Source organism: Dendrobates tinctorius, unplaced genomic scaffold (genome assembly GCF_039654945.1).
Source record: "Dendrobates tinctorius isolate UK_male_01 unplaced genomic scaffold, ASM3965494v1 ptg000028l, whole genome shotgun sequence".
Lineage (NCBI taxonomy): Eukaryota > Metazoa > Chordata > Amphibia > Anura > Dendrobatidae > Dendrobates > Dendrobates tinctorius.
In genome coordinates this window covers 42,465,266-42,483,097 of record NW_027361696.1, presented here as the reverse complement: position 1 = coordinate 42,483,097, position 17,832 = coordinate 42,465,266, and the positions used below count along the sequence as shown (strand labels likewise).

The 17,832-nt window shown below is 44.1% G+C and overlaps 1 protein-coding gene across 1 annotated transcript; it reads left to right on the top strand.

Moving 5' to 3' along the window:
* The first annotated feature begins 13,738 nt into the window (after nt 1–13,738).
* On the top strand, nt 13,739–14,863 carry LOC141084898 (chemerin-like receptor 1). The gene has a single exon (XM_073569851.1). It carries the CDS (start codon nt 13,739–13,741, stop codon nt 14,804–14,806), a length of 1,068 nt encoding a protein of 355 aa, XP_073425952.1. The 3' UTR covers nt 14,807–14,863.
* Nucleotides 14,864–17,832: the final 2,969 nt, after the last annotated feature.

Below are 17,832 nucleotides of genomic sequence, written 5' to 3'. Positions count from 1 at the left end.
CAATCACCACACCTAACCACCAACTGGTATGCTGTTTATATATAGGCAGGTCTCTTGTGGAGGGTATCTATAGGGTGTGGGTTCTATTGTGAGCCAGTTTGTTAAGTCACATGTGTGACTTTTTAATGTTTTTAATCTATGTGTGGTTTATACATGTTCAATAAAATTGTCTACCTAAATGCCAAACTATTGTCTGTGGTGATCCCCCGTATATAGCCCATCCCTGTTCTTCTGCTTTCGTCGACTCAATAATCAGCATCGCATCATGACTAAAGATATCATCCAAACTAGAAATTGATGGCTTGGTTGACTCCATTTGTGACATTGCAAAGCTCGTTAATGAATCTAGCATTGACTTATAAGGTGGCTACCACCAATACTTTCCACTAAAGAATTAATTTTCTTCATTCTGGGGAAAAAGTAAATTTACATATTGTTTTAAAATGTACTCTTCTATATTCCAGTTGGATCTTTTTGATGAGAACCAATAGCACTAGAGTTGAGCGAAACGGGTCGAAAAAATTTCAAAAGTAGCCGACTTTTGGCAAAGTCGGGTTTCATGAAACGAAACCCGACCCTAGGATGAGGTCGGCCACGAGGTCGGCGACTTACGCGCCAAAGTCGCGTTTCAAAAGTTTGTTTTGCGCTCTTTTTCAGCCAATCAGGATCCACGGACACTGTGGGCAACGTGATGACATAGGCACGGGTCACCACCATCTTTCAGAAGGGCATGCAAGTGATTGGCTTGCTTTGGTGGGCGTCACAGGGGATATAAAAGGGCGTGCACGCCGACCACCATCTTACTTCTGCCGATCTTAGCATAGGGAGAGGTTGCTGCTGATTCTGTAGGGAGAGCGTTAGGCAGGGAAGAAGAAAACAAAACTGCTTCTGCTGCTAGCGATTTTGCCTGTACAACACACCAGTCACTGTGTGTGCAGTGCAAGGGGAGGCTATATAGTGGTGTATCAGTGGTGTTGGTTGTTGGGCTGCCTTCTAAGGCTTCCTGACATTCCTACATTGCTGTTTACCCACTGCTCCGCAAACTGCTTTTTTAAAAGCAATCCCAATTTTTTTTTTTGTCCTGCTGAGAAGAAAAAAAAACTGCTTCTGCTGTTAGCGATTTTGCCTGTACAACACACCAGTCACTGTGTGTGCAGTGCAAGGGGAGGCTATATAGTGGTGTATCAGTAGTGTTGGTTGTTGGGCTGCCTTCTAAGGCTTCCTGACATTCCTGCATTGCTGTTTACCCACTGCTCCGCAAACTGCTTTTTTAAAAGCAATCCCAATTTTTTTTTTTTGTCCTGCTGAGGTACTGAGCGTGCATTTTTTCACACCATACAGCGGTGTATGCTCCTCACACAGTACCGTGTAACGGCTGTTATCACAGCCACAGTGAAGCTATCAGTGTGTCACTCTGTGAGAATAAAACGAGGACATGTTCCGTTCTTACAGACCTGCACTCTAGGGAGATTCCTATTCTGCCCAATTCTACATACACCTTGTAGTTTGTGATACACTAGCCAATTTCTGCCTGTGACATAGCGCTGTGATATTCAGTGGGCCTCACACAATCCATAAGTGTCCAGTGTCCACAAGTGTGTGCAGAAATTCAAAATCTAACTTATCCTCTAGTCACTTTGGTCACAGCTGTGCCATCGAGTCTGTCACATAGCGCTCAGATATTCATTGGGCCTCACACAATCCAAAAGTGTCCAGTGTCCACAAGTGTCTGCTGAAATTCAAAATCTCACTTATCCTCTAGTCACTTTGGTCACAGCTGTGCCATCGAGCCTGTCACGTAGCGCTCAGATATTCATTGGGCCTCACACAATCCAAAAGTGTCCAGTGTCCACAAGTGTGTGCAGAAATTCAAAATCTCCCTTATCCTCTAGTCACTTTGGTCACAGCTGTGCCATCGAGCCTGTCACATAGCGCTCAGATATTCATTGGGCCTCACACAATCCAAAAGTGTCCAGTGTCCACAAGTGTCTGCTGAAATACAAAATCTCCCTTATCCTCTAGTCACTTTGGTCACAGCTGTGCCATCGAGCCTGTCACATAGCGCTCAGATATTCATTGGGCCTCACACAATCCAAAAGAGTCCAGTGTCCACAAGTGTCTGCTGAAATTCAAAATCTCACTTATCCTCTAGTCACTTTGGTCACAGCTGTGCCATCGAGCCTGTCACATAGCGCTCAGATATTCATTGGGCCTCACACAATCCAAAAGTGTCCAGTGTCCACAAGTGTCTGCTGAAATTCAAAATCTCCCTTATCCTCTAGTCACTTTGGTCACAGTTGTGCCATCGAGCCTGTCACATAGCGCTCAGATATTCATTGGGCCTCACACAATCCAAAAGTGTCCAGTGTCCACAAGTGTCTGCTGAAATTCAAAATCTCACTTATCCTCTAGTCACTTTGGTCACAGCTGTGCCATCGAGCCTGTCACATAGCGCTCAGATATTCATTGGGCCTCACACAATCCAAAAGTGTCCAGTGTCCACAAGTGTGTGCAGAAATTCAAAATCTCCCTTATCCTCTAGTCACTTTGGTCACAGCTGTGCCATCGAGCCTGTCACATAGCGCTCAGATATTCATTGGGCCTCACACAATCCAAAAGTGTCCAGTGTCCACAAGTGTCTGCTGAAATTCAAAATCTCACTTATCCTCTAGTCACTTTGGTCACAGCTGTGCCATCGAGCCTGTCACATAGCGCTCAGATATTCATTGGGCCTCACACAATCCAAAAGTGTCCAGTGTCCACAAGTGTGTGCAGAAATTCAAAATCTCCCTTATCCTCTAGTCACTTTGGTCACAGCTGTGCCATCGAGCCTGTCACATAGCGCTCAGATATTCATTGGGCCTCACACAATCCAAAAGTGTCCAGTGTCCACAAGTGTCTGCTGAAATTCAAAATCTCCCTTATCCTCTAGTCACTTTGGTCACAGCTGTGCCATCGAGCCTGTCACATAGCGCTCAGATATTCATTGGGCCTCACACAATCCAAAAGTGTCCAGTGTCCACAAGTGTGTGCAGAAATTCAAAATCTCCCTTATTCTCTAGTCACTTTGGTCACAGCTGTGCCATCGAGCCTGTCACATAGCGCTCAGATATTCATTGGGCCTCACACAATCGAAAAGTGTCCAGTGTCCACAAGTGTCTGCTGAAATTCAAAATCTCACTTATCCTCTAGTCACTTTGGTCACAGCTGTGCCATCGAGCCTGTCACATAGCGCTCAGATATTCATTGGGCCTCACACAATCCAAAAGTGTCCAGTGTCCACAAGTGTCTGCTGAAATTCAAAATCTCACTTAACCTCTAGTCACTTTGGTCACAGCTGTGCCATCGAGCCTGTCACATAGCGCTCAGATATTCATTGGGCCTCACACAATCCAAAAGTGTCCAGTGTCCACAAGTGTGTGCAGAAATTCAAAATCTCCCTTATCTTCTAGTCACTTTGGTCACAGCTGTGCCATCGAGCCTGTGACAGAGCGCTCAGATATTCAGTGGGCCTCACACAATCCAAAAGTGTCCAGTGAACACAAGTGTCTGCTGAAATTCAAAATCTCACTTATCCTCTAGTCACTTTGGTCACAGCTGTGCCATCGAGCCTGTGACAGAGCGCTCAGATATTCAGTGGGCCTCACACAATCCAAAAGTGTCCAGTGTCCACAAGTGTCTGCAGAAATTCAAAATCTCCCCTGTCCTATAGACACCTTGTACCTTGTTTTACATTACTATATAGTTTGTTGGATTTTGTCTACATTTCTACCAAAAATGAGGAAGGCTGTTGGAAGAGGCCGTGGAATTGGGCGGGGGTTGGCAGCTGGCAATGATGGTGTTGGTGGTGGATCTGATGGTAGTGGCAAGAGCAAAATAGGACCGAATGCAGGAGGTGATGAGCCTGCGTCGTCTGGCTACATAAGGCCTCGAACGCTTAGTTTTCTAGGAGTTGGCAAACCGCTTTTAAAGCCAGAGCATCAGGAAAAAGTTTTGTCTTACATTGCTGACTCAGCCTCCAGCTCTATCGCCTCCTCTTCTGAAGTTGTAAAAAGTAAAAGCACTGAGTCGTCATTGGAGGCTCATGTTCATGAACCACACCTTTCCTTGTGTCCTGCACCCCAACCAAGATTGAAGGATGACGCAGGCCATACTACTGATTACTCCATGGAGCTGTTTTCACATACCATGCCTGGATTATCAAGTGAAATGGTGAATTACCCAGGCCAAGATGAATCTGACATGGAGTGCACTGATGCACAGCCGCTGATGGATGATTCTGCTGGTACATTCACTCAGAGCACTACATTGTCCTCGCAGTGTACAGAGCCAGATTCTGACCCTGATGAGACTCAGGTGCCCCTTCCCGCACACTATACCACCATACACGGTGACACAGAGGAAGGTGCACATGACATAGAAGAGGAGGTGATGGATGACCCAGTTGTTGACCCAGATTGGCATCCATTGGGGGAAGAGGGTGCTGCTTCCAATAGCTCAGATGAGGAGCATCCACAGCAGACATCGACATCGCAACAGCTGTTATCTGGCAGGCCCGGAGCACTCCAAAGCCAGGTTCCAAACATCATTAGAGTTGCTGGACAGCTTGTCCAGAGGGTCAAAAGATCACAGCGTGCTAGGCCGCAAAATGTCTGCCAAAGTAGGAAGAGTGCAGTGTGGCACTTTTTTGAACAAAATCCTCATGATCAGGCCAATGTTATCTGTAAGAAGTGCGCAAAGACCTTTAGCCGAGGGAAAAATCTGAAAAATTTGAATACCAGTTGCATGCTTAGACATTTAACCAGCATGCACTTGCAAGCGTGGACACAACACCAAACCTCAAGTGCCACATGTGCAACTGATCACAACGAAGGTAGTCAGCAACGCTACATTGTTTCCCCCACTGTAAGCCCACCGGTTACCACAGCAGCAAATGTTGAGGTGTCGTTGCAAGGCCACAGTAGTCAGGGAATCCCACTGTTATATCAACGAAAGACTGATTCTAGGCCATCAGAAAGAACACCAACTCCATCACCATCATCAACCCTCTCTCAGTCCGCCCTGTCCACCGCTACTTCCACCATATGCAGCTCTCAAGTCCACCTCACCCTCCCAGACACTATGAGTAGGTCAAGAAAGTACTCAGTCTCTCATCCGCGTACACTGGGTTTGAACGCCCACATTGCCAAACTAATCTCGTTTGAGATGATGCCCTTTCGGTTGGTGGAAAGCACAGCTTTCCGCGAACTCATGGCCTATGCAGTACCACGCTATCACCTACCCAGTCACCACTTCTTCTCTCGCAAAGCCATCCCAGCCCTCCACCATCATGTGAAAGACCGCATTGTCCATGCACTCAAGCAGTCAGTGAGCGGAAAGGTGCACCTCATAACTGATGCATGGTCCAGTCGGCATGGCCAGGGCCGTTACGTGTCCATCACTGCGCACTGGGTTAATGTGGTGGATGCAGGGTCCACAGGGGACAGCGGTGGTGGGACAGTGCTGCCTAGCCCACGGCATAGGAAACAGTTGGCTGTAGGCGTTCGACCCTCCTCCTCCTCCTCCAGAAGCGAAAGCTCGTCCACAGAGCGCAGTCGTACGAGCACTCCATCTGCAGCTGCCACTGTTGCACACAATGTGTCCCCCTATCGAGCAGCTAGTGGAAAGCGTCAGCAGGCTGTGTTGCAGATGACGTGTTTGGGCAACAGACACACCGCCGAGGTGCTGGCCGAGTACTTGAAACGACAAACTGAGTCATGGCTGGGCAGTGTACATCTTGAGGCAGGCAAGGTAGTTAGTGATAACGGCCGTAATTTTGTGGCAGCCATAGCCCTTTCAAAACTCAGCCATATACCTTGCTTGGCTCACACCTTGAACCTGGTGGTGCAGTGCTTCCTCAAAAATTATCCGGAGTTAACAGCCCTGCTCCAGAAGGTGCGAAGACTGTGCGCACACATCCGCCGGTCGCCTGTACACTCCGTTCGTATGCAGAAGCTGCAGCGATTGCTCCACCTTCCCAACCACCGCCTCATTATCGACATTGCAACAAGGTGGAACTCCACCCTGCACATGGTGGAGCGGAGGCAGGCCATAATGCATTTGTGGGAGGATACACGGCCAGGCACTTTGAGAGCAGACATGGAGTTGACAGGTGTGCAGTGGTCGAAGCTGAAAGACCTCTGTAAAGTCCTTCAGTGTTTTGAGGAATGCACACGGCTGGTAAGCGCAGACGACGCCATCCTAAGCATGAGCATCCCACTTATGTGTCTGCTCATGCAAACTTTGACGCACCTTAAGGAGCAGGCGTCTGCAGCCAATGTTGATGAGGAGGAAGAGGAGGAGGGAATCCTTGATGACATTCAGCCATTGTCTGCTCAGGGACCTCTCCTGGACGAGGTGGAGGAAGAAGAGGAGGAGGAGGATGATGGGGATGATTACTTAGGGGAGGAGGATGCATCTCGTGGGGCAAGTGAAAATGTTGGCGTGGCAAGGTCTGGTACAGGGTTTGTGCGTGACTGGAGGGATGTGGATTTGCCAGAAAGTGCTCCTCCAACCAGCACTCGCAGTGCATCATTGACACCGGGAACATTGGCCCACATGTCAGATTATGCCTTGCAGATCCTAAAAAGGGACCCACGCATTGCCAAAATGATGAACGATGACGACTACTGGTTGGCCAGCATCCTGGATCCACGCTATAAAGGCAAATTACAAAACATCATGCCACAGGAGAACCTTGACCTAATATTGGCTAATAAACAAGCAACTCTGGTAAATCGGTTGCTTGAGGCATTCCCAGCACACAGCAGCGGTGATGGTTCTCACACGAGCCGTACGGGCCGGGGGCAGCTTGGCAGAGGTGTTCGTGGTGCACACAGCAGAAGTGGCGTTGGAGACAGGGGTTTCATGACAATGTTGTGGACTGATTTTTCAAATACCGCTCACACAACTGGTAATACTGCATTGATGGAAAGTGACAGGAGACAGCAGTTGTCAACTATGGTTACAAACTACTTTTCCTCCCATATCGATGTTCTCCCACACAGGTCATTCCCCTTTGACTATTGGGCTGCTAAACTGGACACCTGGCCTGAATTGGCCCAATATGCCTTACAGGAGCTCGCTTGCCCAGCTGCAAGTGTGCTATCGGAAAGAGTCTTCAGTGCAGCTGGATCAATCCTGACAGAAAAAAGGACCCGTCTGTCAACCCAAAATGTGGATGATCTAACCTTCATTAAAATGAACCATGCATGGGTTTCCAAGGATTTTGTCCCACCTTCCCCTGATGACACATAGGGTGACAGAAAAATGGCTTGCTTTGGTCCACCTCTTCCTGGGACTTGACGTATTTCGCCTTTTGCATCAGCTGAATGTCCAACATCAACATATGCCACTTTCTAAAACTCCCTAACTGTGCTGCCTCCCCCCCCATGGCCGGGGTCACCACCTAGCGCACGACACCGTGCGAGTGCCGTTGCCCTGGACAGGTGGGTAGGCCGACTCTTGGGTGCGGGCACTGGCACAGGGTCCCTCATAGTGCAATCAAGTGTCTCTGACGGTGGTGGTGCACACCCGCCGTCAGACACATCGCTGTACTATGAGGGGCCCAGTGCCAGTACTGACACCCACGAATGGGCCCCCCTTGCTTGGGCAGGGCCCCAGCATTTGCAATCTTTACCTCTCCCTGCTCCTCCACTGTGTAATCTGGGCCGTCAAATCCATACTGTGCCTGACACCGTCTGAGCCTGCCTCATGATGTATAGACATATATTTTGAATGTGTACGCTATCCATACATGTTATCCGGGGATACGGTACCCTTTCTAACCTTTGTGCAATCACGTGCAATCCATACTGGGCCTAACACCGTCTGAGCCTGCCTTCTGATGTATAGACATATATTTTGAATGTGTATGCTATCCATACATGTTATCCGGGGATACGGTGCCCTTTCTAACCTTTGTGCAATCATGTGCAATCCATACTGGGCCTAACACCGTCTGAGCCTGCCTCCTGTTGTATAGACATATATTTTGAATATGTACGCTATCCATACATGTTATCCGGGGATACGGTACCCTTTCTAACCTTTGTGCAATCACGTGCAATCCATACTGGGCCTAACACCATCTGAGCCTGCCTCCTGATGTATAGACATATATTTTGAATGTGTACGCTATCCATACATGTTATCCGGGGATACAGTACCCTTTCTAACCTTTGTGCAATCACGTGCAATCCATACTGGGCCTAACACCGTCTGAGCCTGCCTTCTGATGTATAGACATATATTTTGAATGTGTATGCTATCCATACATGTTATCCGGGGATACGGTGCCCTTTCTAACCTTTGTGCAATCACGTGCAATCCATACTGGGCCTAACACCGTCTGAGCCTGCCTCCTGATGTATAGACATATATTTTGAATATGTACGCTATCCATACATGTTATCCGGGGATACGGTACCCTTTCTAAACTTTGTGCAATCACGTGCAATCCATACTGGGCCTAACACCATCTGAGCCTGCCTCCTGATGTATAGACATATATTTTGAATGTGTACGCTATCCATACATGTTATCCGGGGATACGGTACCCTTTCTAACCTTTGTGCAATCACGTGCAATCCATACTGGGCCTAACACCGTCTGAGCCTGCCTCCTGATGTATAGACATATATTTTGAATGTGTACGCTATCCATACATGTTATCCGGGGATACGGTACCCTTTCTAACCTTTGTGCAATCACGTGCAATCCATACTGGGCCTAACACCGTCTGAGCCTGCCTCCTGATGTACAGACATATATTTTTAATGTGTACGCTATCCATACATGTTATCCGGGGATACGGTACCCTTTCTAACCTTTGTGCAATCACGTGCAATCCATACTGGGCCTAACACCGTCTGAGCCTGCCTCCTGATGTACAGACATATATTTTGAATGTGTACGCTATCCATACATGTTATCCGGGGATACGGTACCCTTTCTAACCTTTGTGCAATCACGTGCAATCCATACTGGGCCTAACACCATCTGAGCCTGCCTCCTGATGTATAGACATATATTTTGAATGTGTACGCTATCCATACATGTTATCCGGGGATACGGTACCCTTTCTAACCTTTGTGCAATCACGTGCAATCCATACTGGGCCTAACACCGTCTGAGCCTGCCTCCTGATGTATAGACATATATTTTGAATGTGTACGCTATCCATACATGTTATCCGGGATACGGTACCCTTTCTAACCTTTGTGTAATCACATGCAATCCATACTGGGCGTGAGAACGGCTGGCGAGCTGTTAAGCAAGCTACAGCACCTGTGGTTTGCACACCTAAGTTTTTCATTTTTTCAGGAATGACGGTTAGGCCTAATTCCGGAACTGTGGTTGACCTACACTTACTGGGAAATCATTGTTCGCGGGTAATAATTGTAATCAGTGATCCCCATCACTAACGTTGTTCAGCGGGTTATCTGCACCTGTAAGCGACAAACGCTGGCCTTTTCAGTGTAGCGCACATGCAGCCACGGACATGTAAGGGCATGACACACCAGTTATTGGCCAATCTCATGTGCCAGAGCCTCACGTGTCCCTCTAGTAAGCCGGACTCGGACCGCGGGGCATGACGGAGTCTCGTTCGTTAACGGAATTAAGCTTGCAATGTGTGCATCTGTTCTGTAGCTGGCATGGTTGAGGTTTCCCAGGTGGAGTCGAATTTAACCGTAGGCTCCACTCCTGGTGGTGCCCTTCTGGACATTCCTTTAAGGTTCAGCTTTGCAACCATACTGCCCACGTAAAACAAACACTTTGCCTTCATGAACGCTGTTTGGAGGGTCATGACTCGTGGGAATAACGCCGCCCAATCAGTTAACCTGCTAGAGAGATCGTTCGTTGCTCCCAAGCATGACATCACACTCCCTAGGAAGAAGGTAATGCCACTGTGGCGACCGTACTCCTGGGGGCGACACAAGTGCACTGATGCCCAGCCACTGCTCGATGAATCTTCTGGTACATTGACCCAGACCACTACATTCCCCTCGCACACTACATGGCCTGAATCTGACCCTGATGAAACTCAGGTTACCCTTCCCATATACAGTTCCATCTTACACGGTGACAAAGAGGAAGCTGCAGATGAAAGTGCAGGTTCGGCCCACCCGCCATCAGACACACCACCGTACTATCAGGGGCCCTGTGCCAGTGCCGTCGCCAACGAGTGGGCCCCCCCTGCTTGCTCAGGATCACAGCACTTGCAAAGTTGAAATACTGTGCAGTGAGATGGAAGATGGGGACGACGAGGAGTCCAGACAAGTACAGGGATTCCCTAGCGAGGAGACTTATTTGATTGTTTTCAATGTTGGGACATCAATTTTTGGGGAGCACTATACTCTGGAGAATGATAGATGGGGCCCACCATACACTGGAACATTCCAAAGGTGGACATCAGACACTGGAGCAGCATTTACAGGGCCCATTATACACTAGAGCATTAGAAATGGGGCCCATTATGTTTGGAGCATTATTTGGGCCCATAAGACAGTGGAGCTTCATCCATGGGGACCAACATATACTGTAGCATTATGTGGAGCTCATCGTATACTGTTTCAAACATTATATGGGACCAATGATTCTGTATGGAGAAATAGATGGGCCTCGTCATGAGATGTAAAAAGTGAAGTATTTTTCATTGTACTATACCGCTATTTCTCTGCCGTATCGGAGCATGATGAGTTGTGGTATGTGTTAAAGGGGCGCTCTTTCGCCCAGGGCACATGAAAACCTGGAGCCAGCCCTACCCCCCCACAACTTTAGTCAAATAACCCCCATTTTTCAGTGCGTAACTTGTATTATGAAGTTAATTAAGGTTGACAAGCTTAAGTAAGAAGAATTGATGCTTTTGGCATTCAAATGGGCACTGTAGCTGTGTTTCCTGTCCTCCTCTCACTGCCGACTTTTATTCCCCATTGACTTACATTGGGTTTCGTGTTTCGGGACGACCCCGACTTTTCCCTATAATCGGACGATCTTGCTCCACCCGACTTTTGGAAAAGTCGGGTTTCACGAAACGAAACGCGACCCTAAAAAACCAAAAGTCGCTCAACTCTAAATAGCACCAATGAATTTTCTTCCAAAGAAAGGGAATTCGGCAACTTACCTAATTGATGATTTCGTCATTGGCACCTCCAAGTTTGTAGTCAGGTAGATTCCATCTGAACTCATCCCAGAAGTAATTATTAAGGTTGATATCAATTTTCTTAATTGACAATTGGATTAATAACCCGTGTGTATGGCTCAGTTACAGATATGTATTGAACAGGGGACCTTAGGGGGGAGTATGGGAACTTTAGCTTACTTGATGTTGAAATAAAACTTTGATAATGAATCTTCTCTCATTAGCAAGAGTTGAGAACAATGGGACTTTTTTTTCTATTTTCAAAACGGAGAATATAGGACTCCTATTTCTAAGTAACTGAAGCCGTTTTGTCACAATTCAACTTTATATTTATCAGATATGTGGATTATCATCTTTTCTCCTTTGGTATATAAAATGGAAGATATTGAAATGGTGCATTACTCCATGTCTATAGTAGAGATGAGCGAACTTATTTGGAAAACGGTCACCAAATCCAAATGTGCCAAATCTTGTGCCGAATTATTGTTTTGCGGTCGATTTCCGAACATATTTGCTCATAGAAGTGAACTCATAGAGATGAACAGATATGTTCAGAAACGAGAGCCAAACATAAATTCGGCACAGATATGTCACATTCAGATTCGGCCACTGTTTTCCGAATAAATTTGCTCATCTCTAGTCTATAATATGAGGTCATTTATTATATATAATATATTTTGATTACTTTATGTTTTTAAAATTCTCTATGAAAAAAGAGGATCTCTGGAATATATTATTAATCATGACAAGTGTGGATGTCAGAACCATTGGCTAACAGATTGTGAGGGTCTACTCACCTCTTAATGGGGTTGTCTGACCTTAGTCTACAAGTCTGTAGTCCCTATATGTGACTTCAGACTTGTGAATCGTCACATTGTGCGCACTGTAAGGATTCTCTGTTGGTGGCACACATAACCACAAGTATGTGATTTGCATACTTGTGGACACAAGTCTACTAGATGGGCACGGCCTCACTCAATGCAAATGTCACATGAATGACTGCTCCCAGTGGTGGCACTGAAGAATATTTACATTGCGCAGTGACCGTGCAATATGAGGATATTCCAGTGCCGCCACTCGGAGCAGCAGGATGTGACTGTAAGTTTGTGATTTGCATACATGCAGTCACATGCTGACTAGATGGGTCCAACCTTGGTTAATGCAAGTGTATTGAGCAAGCTCGCAAACAGTCTAGTCTGAATGTGGACTGATATAGTCAATTTGCATACTTGCTTTCACATAAACGCCCACTTCCAGCACAGGAGAATCTTCACAGCATGCAGTGAGGATTCACAAGGCTGCAGTCACTTTGAGTGACTGTAGACTTGTAGCTTAAGACTGAAAAACCCCTTTAAGGTCGGGCCATAATGAGCTCACAGTGGTCCACAAGCCCGCTACTGCTAGCAGTTACTCAGCCGGCAGGTTTCGTGATTCTCTTTGATGTATATATGACTGGCCAATGAAGGAGAAATAATGTACAGAGGCACTCTTCATGCTACCTGGACAATGATAGACTTCCATTTTGTTATGTCTAGTAGAACTCCACGAGACAATAGAAATCCTACCGTCAATAGCACTTATTATAAAGATATTCTTTTTTTCTTCATTGACTTTGACCAGTCAAAATGAAAAATTCAGAAAAGTAAAAATAGAAATATAGAAACTTCAATCATTATGTGCCGAAATTACAATTAGTCAATTTGCTCAAATTTGGCAAGTAAATACAATTTGCATTGAAGTTACAATGACATTCAAATGAACCCAGAACAAAATAATTGTTGGGAGTAAAAAAATAGGAAAACAAATGATACTCAACTTACCGTTCACCGTCCACTCTCTGTTCCTCCATTCTGTCCAAGTTCTTCTTTCCTGTGATGTGTAACATCCTCTTTGGGCATCATGAGTCTGTCCCAGGGCTCTAGACATCAAATTGGCCTCTGAAGTGACAATGTCACCATATGGCCACCCAAAGCTCTTGTTATGACATGGAATACACATTTTCTGAAGTCAAGAAGTGAGTTGGCTTCCAGTGCAGAATAAAGATGAGCAAAGAGGATGTTGCACGCTGGAGGGAGAGAAAAGCCTGGATGGATCAGAAGACCAGATTGTGGGTGGCTGCAGCACTATCAGGATTGGTGAGTGGTGAAGTCGGTATCATTTTTTTCTAACCCCTTTCTTAATACTCTATAAGTCATCTAAATGTCTTGAAGCAAATTGCAAAAATTTCTAGTTCAGCCAAATTACATTTTTGGAGAATATTAAAGGTGAGTTCAATTTGCTTCAAACCAATTCTCATGTTTCTAATAAACACCAGAGAACCCCAACTTTAATGAGTTTGTATGAGTTTATAAGAGAGGATCTTCATGTTTTCCTTTAAGAATTGTCAACTCTCTTGCCAGTGGCTGTGCCTGGTACTGGATCACACTGGAAAAAATACATGATGAAGTAGCCTCTAAAAACAGGAAATAAATCTGAATCTGGACAAACATTTGAAAGCAGTAAAATGTCATACAGTTATCTTATGTTTCTATTATTTGGTTGCAGGATACCATAAATATGGAGGCTGCTTCTTTTCCTCCTTATGGATTCAAAGACACAACCTATGTCTATGAAGAAGATACAGAAGAAATAAACCCAACTACTTTGCGACTGATCCACATTTGTAACTTCATTTTTTACAGCATAACTTTCATCCTGGGTGTGACCGGGAATGGCCTGGTCATCTGGATTGCTGGATTCAAGATGAAGAAGACAGTCAGCATTTTATGGTTTCTCAACTTGGCCATAGCTGACTTTATATTTGATATTATGTTCCCCCTCCAGATAACCGAGATAATTATGGAAGGACATTGGCCCTTTGGTGTGACCATGTGCAAGGTCGTTTTCACCGTTCTCTTCCTTAACATGTCCGTCAGCACCTCTTTCCTAATGATTATCAGTGTTGACCGTTGCACATCCATCATGTGTCCTGTGTGGTCAAAAAACCACAAGTCTCCCAGGTTGGCCATGACTATCTCAGGAATAATATGGTCAACATGTTTCATGCTCAGTTCCCCATATCTTGCCTTCTTCAACATTGCTCAAGACTACGAAAACGACACATTATATTGTGTCCCCATGTATGCGGATGACGACGATACCTACACAATGATGGATCAAACTATGGTAATTGTCAGGTTCGTCTCCATGTTCCTTATCCCATTTTCAATCATAGTAATTTGCTACAGTCTTATTGTATGTCGCTTGAGTAAAAGCAGAAGTCTGTCCAAATCAAACAGACCATTGAAGGTTATTATCACTATTGTGCTAAGCTTTTTCTGTTTTTGGTTTCCATTTCATATATGGCCTCTCCTAGAGGTCATGAAGGTTCAAATGGACCCTAACGTAGATGCATTTGTGAGCAATCTTGTATACAGCATTGGTTTCTTTAATAGTTGTGTGAATCCCATGGTTTACGTCTTTGTTGGAAGAGACTTCAAGAAAAGTTTATTCAAGTCCATTCCATTCCTTCTGGAGAACACATTCAAGGAGAAAGATGGTTCTGAAACAGAGCTCCGATCATATCTGACAGTGATGGAGACTGAAATGGAAGTTATCACTGGTGAAGTAAGAAAAAATTCTTAAGGGGATTCTCCTAAGAGGATACCTCTGGCAATATGCCATACAAGTATGTATGGACATTTTAACGGGTGGTTTTGACCTTGTTCTAGCATCAAAGTCCATGTGAACACATCTTCCCTGGTCATCCAGGAAGGCTTCATTATAAGTAGTGGTTCTCTAGATGCTTTGATTAAGAGCATGGTCTCATTCCAAAAAATGTTGTAACAGATTTTACTTAAAATAAGATTCAATGTATTAACCCTTGAATGATGGACCCAGTCATGTTCTATTGGAAGTTGTGTTCACATGGGTCAACACACCTTTAATTTTTCAAGGTCATGCTCCACTGAAAAGTCCCACATCAAAAAAAGATGATACATGTTAGTCAGACAGAACAAAACTTTGGGTCAGGTAGGATACTTAGCATATGGTTTTATTTTCCAACATTGGACTGTATTGCTGTACTTGCTATGTTGTGCACTTTTAGAATCACACCATTTATTTGACAAAAAACATCTTAGGTGTTGAGAGCATCCGCCAAGAAGCGAAAAGCCACAGTTCATCATCTATCCTAATGGCTGCCACCTGATTAAAAGAACTGAATGGACAAAGCATTAAAGAAAATGTCCACCACTTTTTTACTGATGGACCATCCTTGGGATAGACCATCATTATCTGACTGGCAGGTTGCGACACTTGGCACACCCACCAATCAGCTGATTCTGGTTACAGTTAGAAGTTCTCAGATGGTTCCGAAATATAACCAATCCATCATTTATATAGTGTCTACTGCCAGAGTCTGCAGATCTACTCCCTTATTCAAATTAATAGGTGGTGGTCCTGCAGTACCCAGCCGTGGTCACTGTACTTTTGATGGAGCTGTTCTTTCCACCTTGCTAGAACTCCATGCCATCCCCGACACCAGTAACATCTGATCAGCAGAAGTGTGGGGTATTGCACCCAACCCATAAAATAAAAATGGCATATCCTGAGGATAAACTATCAATAAAATGTAGTGGCCAACCCTTTTCATGTAAATTCTGGTGGACTATGAGTTATTCATATCACCATCCAGACTGATATTGTTGAGAAGGCCTTTGAGAGTTATTTAGACTTTTTTCACCTTTAGAGAACCAGCGCCTCTAAAAATTGGATAAAAAGACTTTATATGTGTAATATTTTTTTTTTACTTTTTATTATATCTTTTGTAACATTTTTTCAATTCTTTTTTATTCTGTGCTGATAATTTTATAACCTAAGTACTAATTATTCAGCAATTTGCTATGAGTAACCATAGTAGAGTTTATGTAAATCATGAAATTCCAATATGGCCTCCTGCACTTGATCACATGTTTTGAATTGTATGGATACTTAATATTGCACTTATAGAAGCCTGTGCGCACAGTGTATGGTTCCTATTTATCCCAAGGAAAACAATGTGTCTCATCATATCCTGTACAGAGCCCTCTTATGGTAACAGTCAGAGTTCTAAGTCTCCTGTGTGAAAAGAGTGCATGCGCATGTGTGCCGCCACTCCGTTCTTTATGGGTCAGATATAGATAGATGAGTGCCTCTACCCTGCTACCTACATCAGTTTAGCAAAGAATGTGAGCCAGGATTGATGTTCATACCAAGCGATCCACTATGTCTATCGGTCTCAAAGAGAATCAATGAAGTAATGGCGTGCATGCGCCACTTGCACTTCTTTCACACAATGGAGTCCAGAATCCTGTTGTTGTGAGGGCTGAAGATTTTGGGTTTTATGGCTCGCTTACATTGCACAACTTGCGGCATTAAAGGATGGACGATCAGCTACACGTTTGTTGATCGACTACCAACACATAGAGCATGTAGAAATAATTAATAAAGACACACCTGAACTATAAATACCACCCAAAGATAGTCTAGGTGCACATAGTCTCTTTAAAAAAATGCTTAAAACTTTATTGAGAATTAAACAATTTAATATATATATAAATTCAACAGAGAAATGCAATGGAGGGCCACATATTGCATTTGCATAGTTATATCCAAATAGATTATATATTGGACACAGCAATAGATGTAAAGTGAAATAAATAATCAAAGGTGATATATATCTGCTCTATCAAAGGAAATGGCAGACCATTCGGGAATAGTGCAAAACCAAAAAAGGAGAACACCGAACAAGGCTCAAGAAATAGAACAAGAAATTATGGCTATAACACCTTTATTAGTGAGGGTAAAATGTAGCACTACAAATAAAACAAGGTGCCAACAAGGACAAGAAAATAGCACACAAAATATACAGCAATTGATAATAATATAGATTACAATTATTACAAAAAATGATAAAAAATAAATCAATGTTAAAACCAAATACACCAGGTAATATCTACCAAAATGTAGATATAAATATTGCACATAATGATAGGTAACGAGAGAAAAAAGGAGAGGAGGACCAATCATGTAGTGTCAGTGTGATAGAAAAAGAATATATTATAATTTGTTGATAGTAAAAAGTGCAAGGGGAGTAAGTATATGAACACAGCAAAAATCTGATTAATTAAAAAATATATAAAAAATTATACAGAAATGTTATATAAAAATATATATCACACAATAAAGTGCATGTGCAAAGTGACAACAGAAAACAACTGTGATATATCAATTAAAGCCACGTGCATTCATAAATCATGATGAATTGAATATAAATAAAGCAGCACACAATGTACAGTATATCAAATAATGTGCATTTGCAGAGTATAGAAAAAACTGGGGGAGGAAAGGAGGATATTGACTGGTCCCAGAATGATGATATAAATATGTGCAAAGAACTGATAGAACACAGGTGCCGTAGAGACTCCTAAATATATATAATATAAAGGAAGCAAAGCTGTATATGGGGAGAATCACGGCATAAAATGGTCAATGAACAAGAAGTATTAAGCCTGATGCATAGGCAAAAAAGCAATAGAATACCTGGATGTATTAGAGTCACCATGTATGGCACACGCCAACGCGCGTTTCGGAAGGTTGTTGGAGTGTGCCATGCACACAATTTTTTGCTA

Coding starts and splice junctions, on each gene's coding strand:
- LOC141084898 (XM_073569851.1), top strand. CDS start 13,739: ATGGAGGCTGCTTCTTTTCCTCCTTATGGATTCAAAGACACAACCTAT.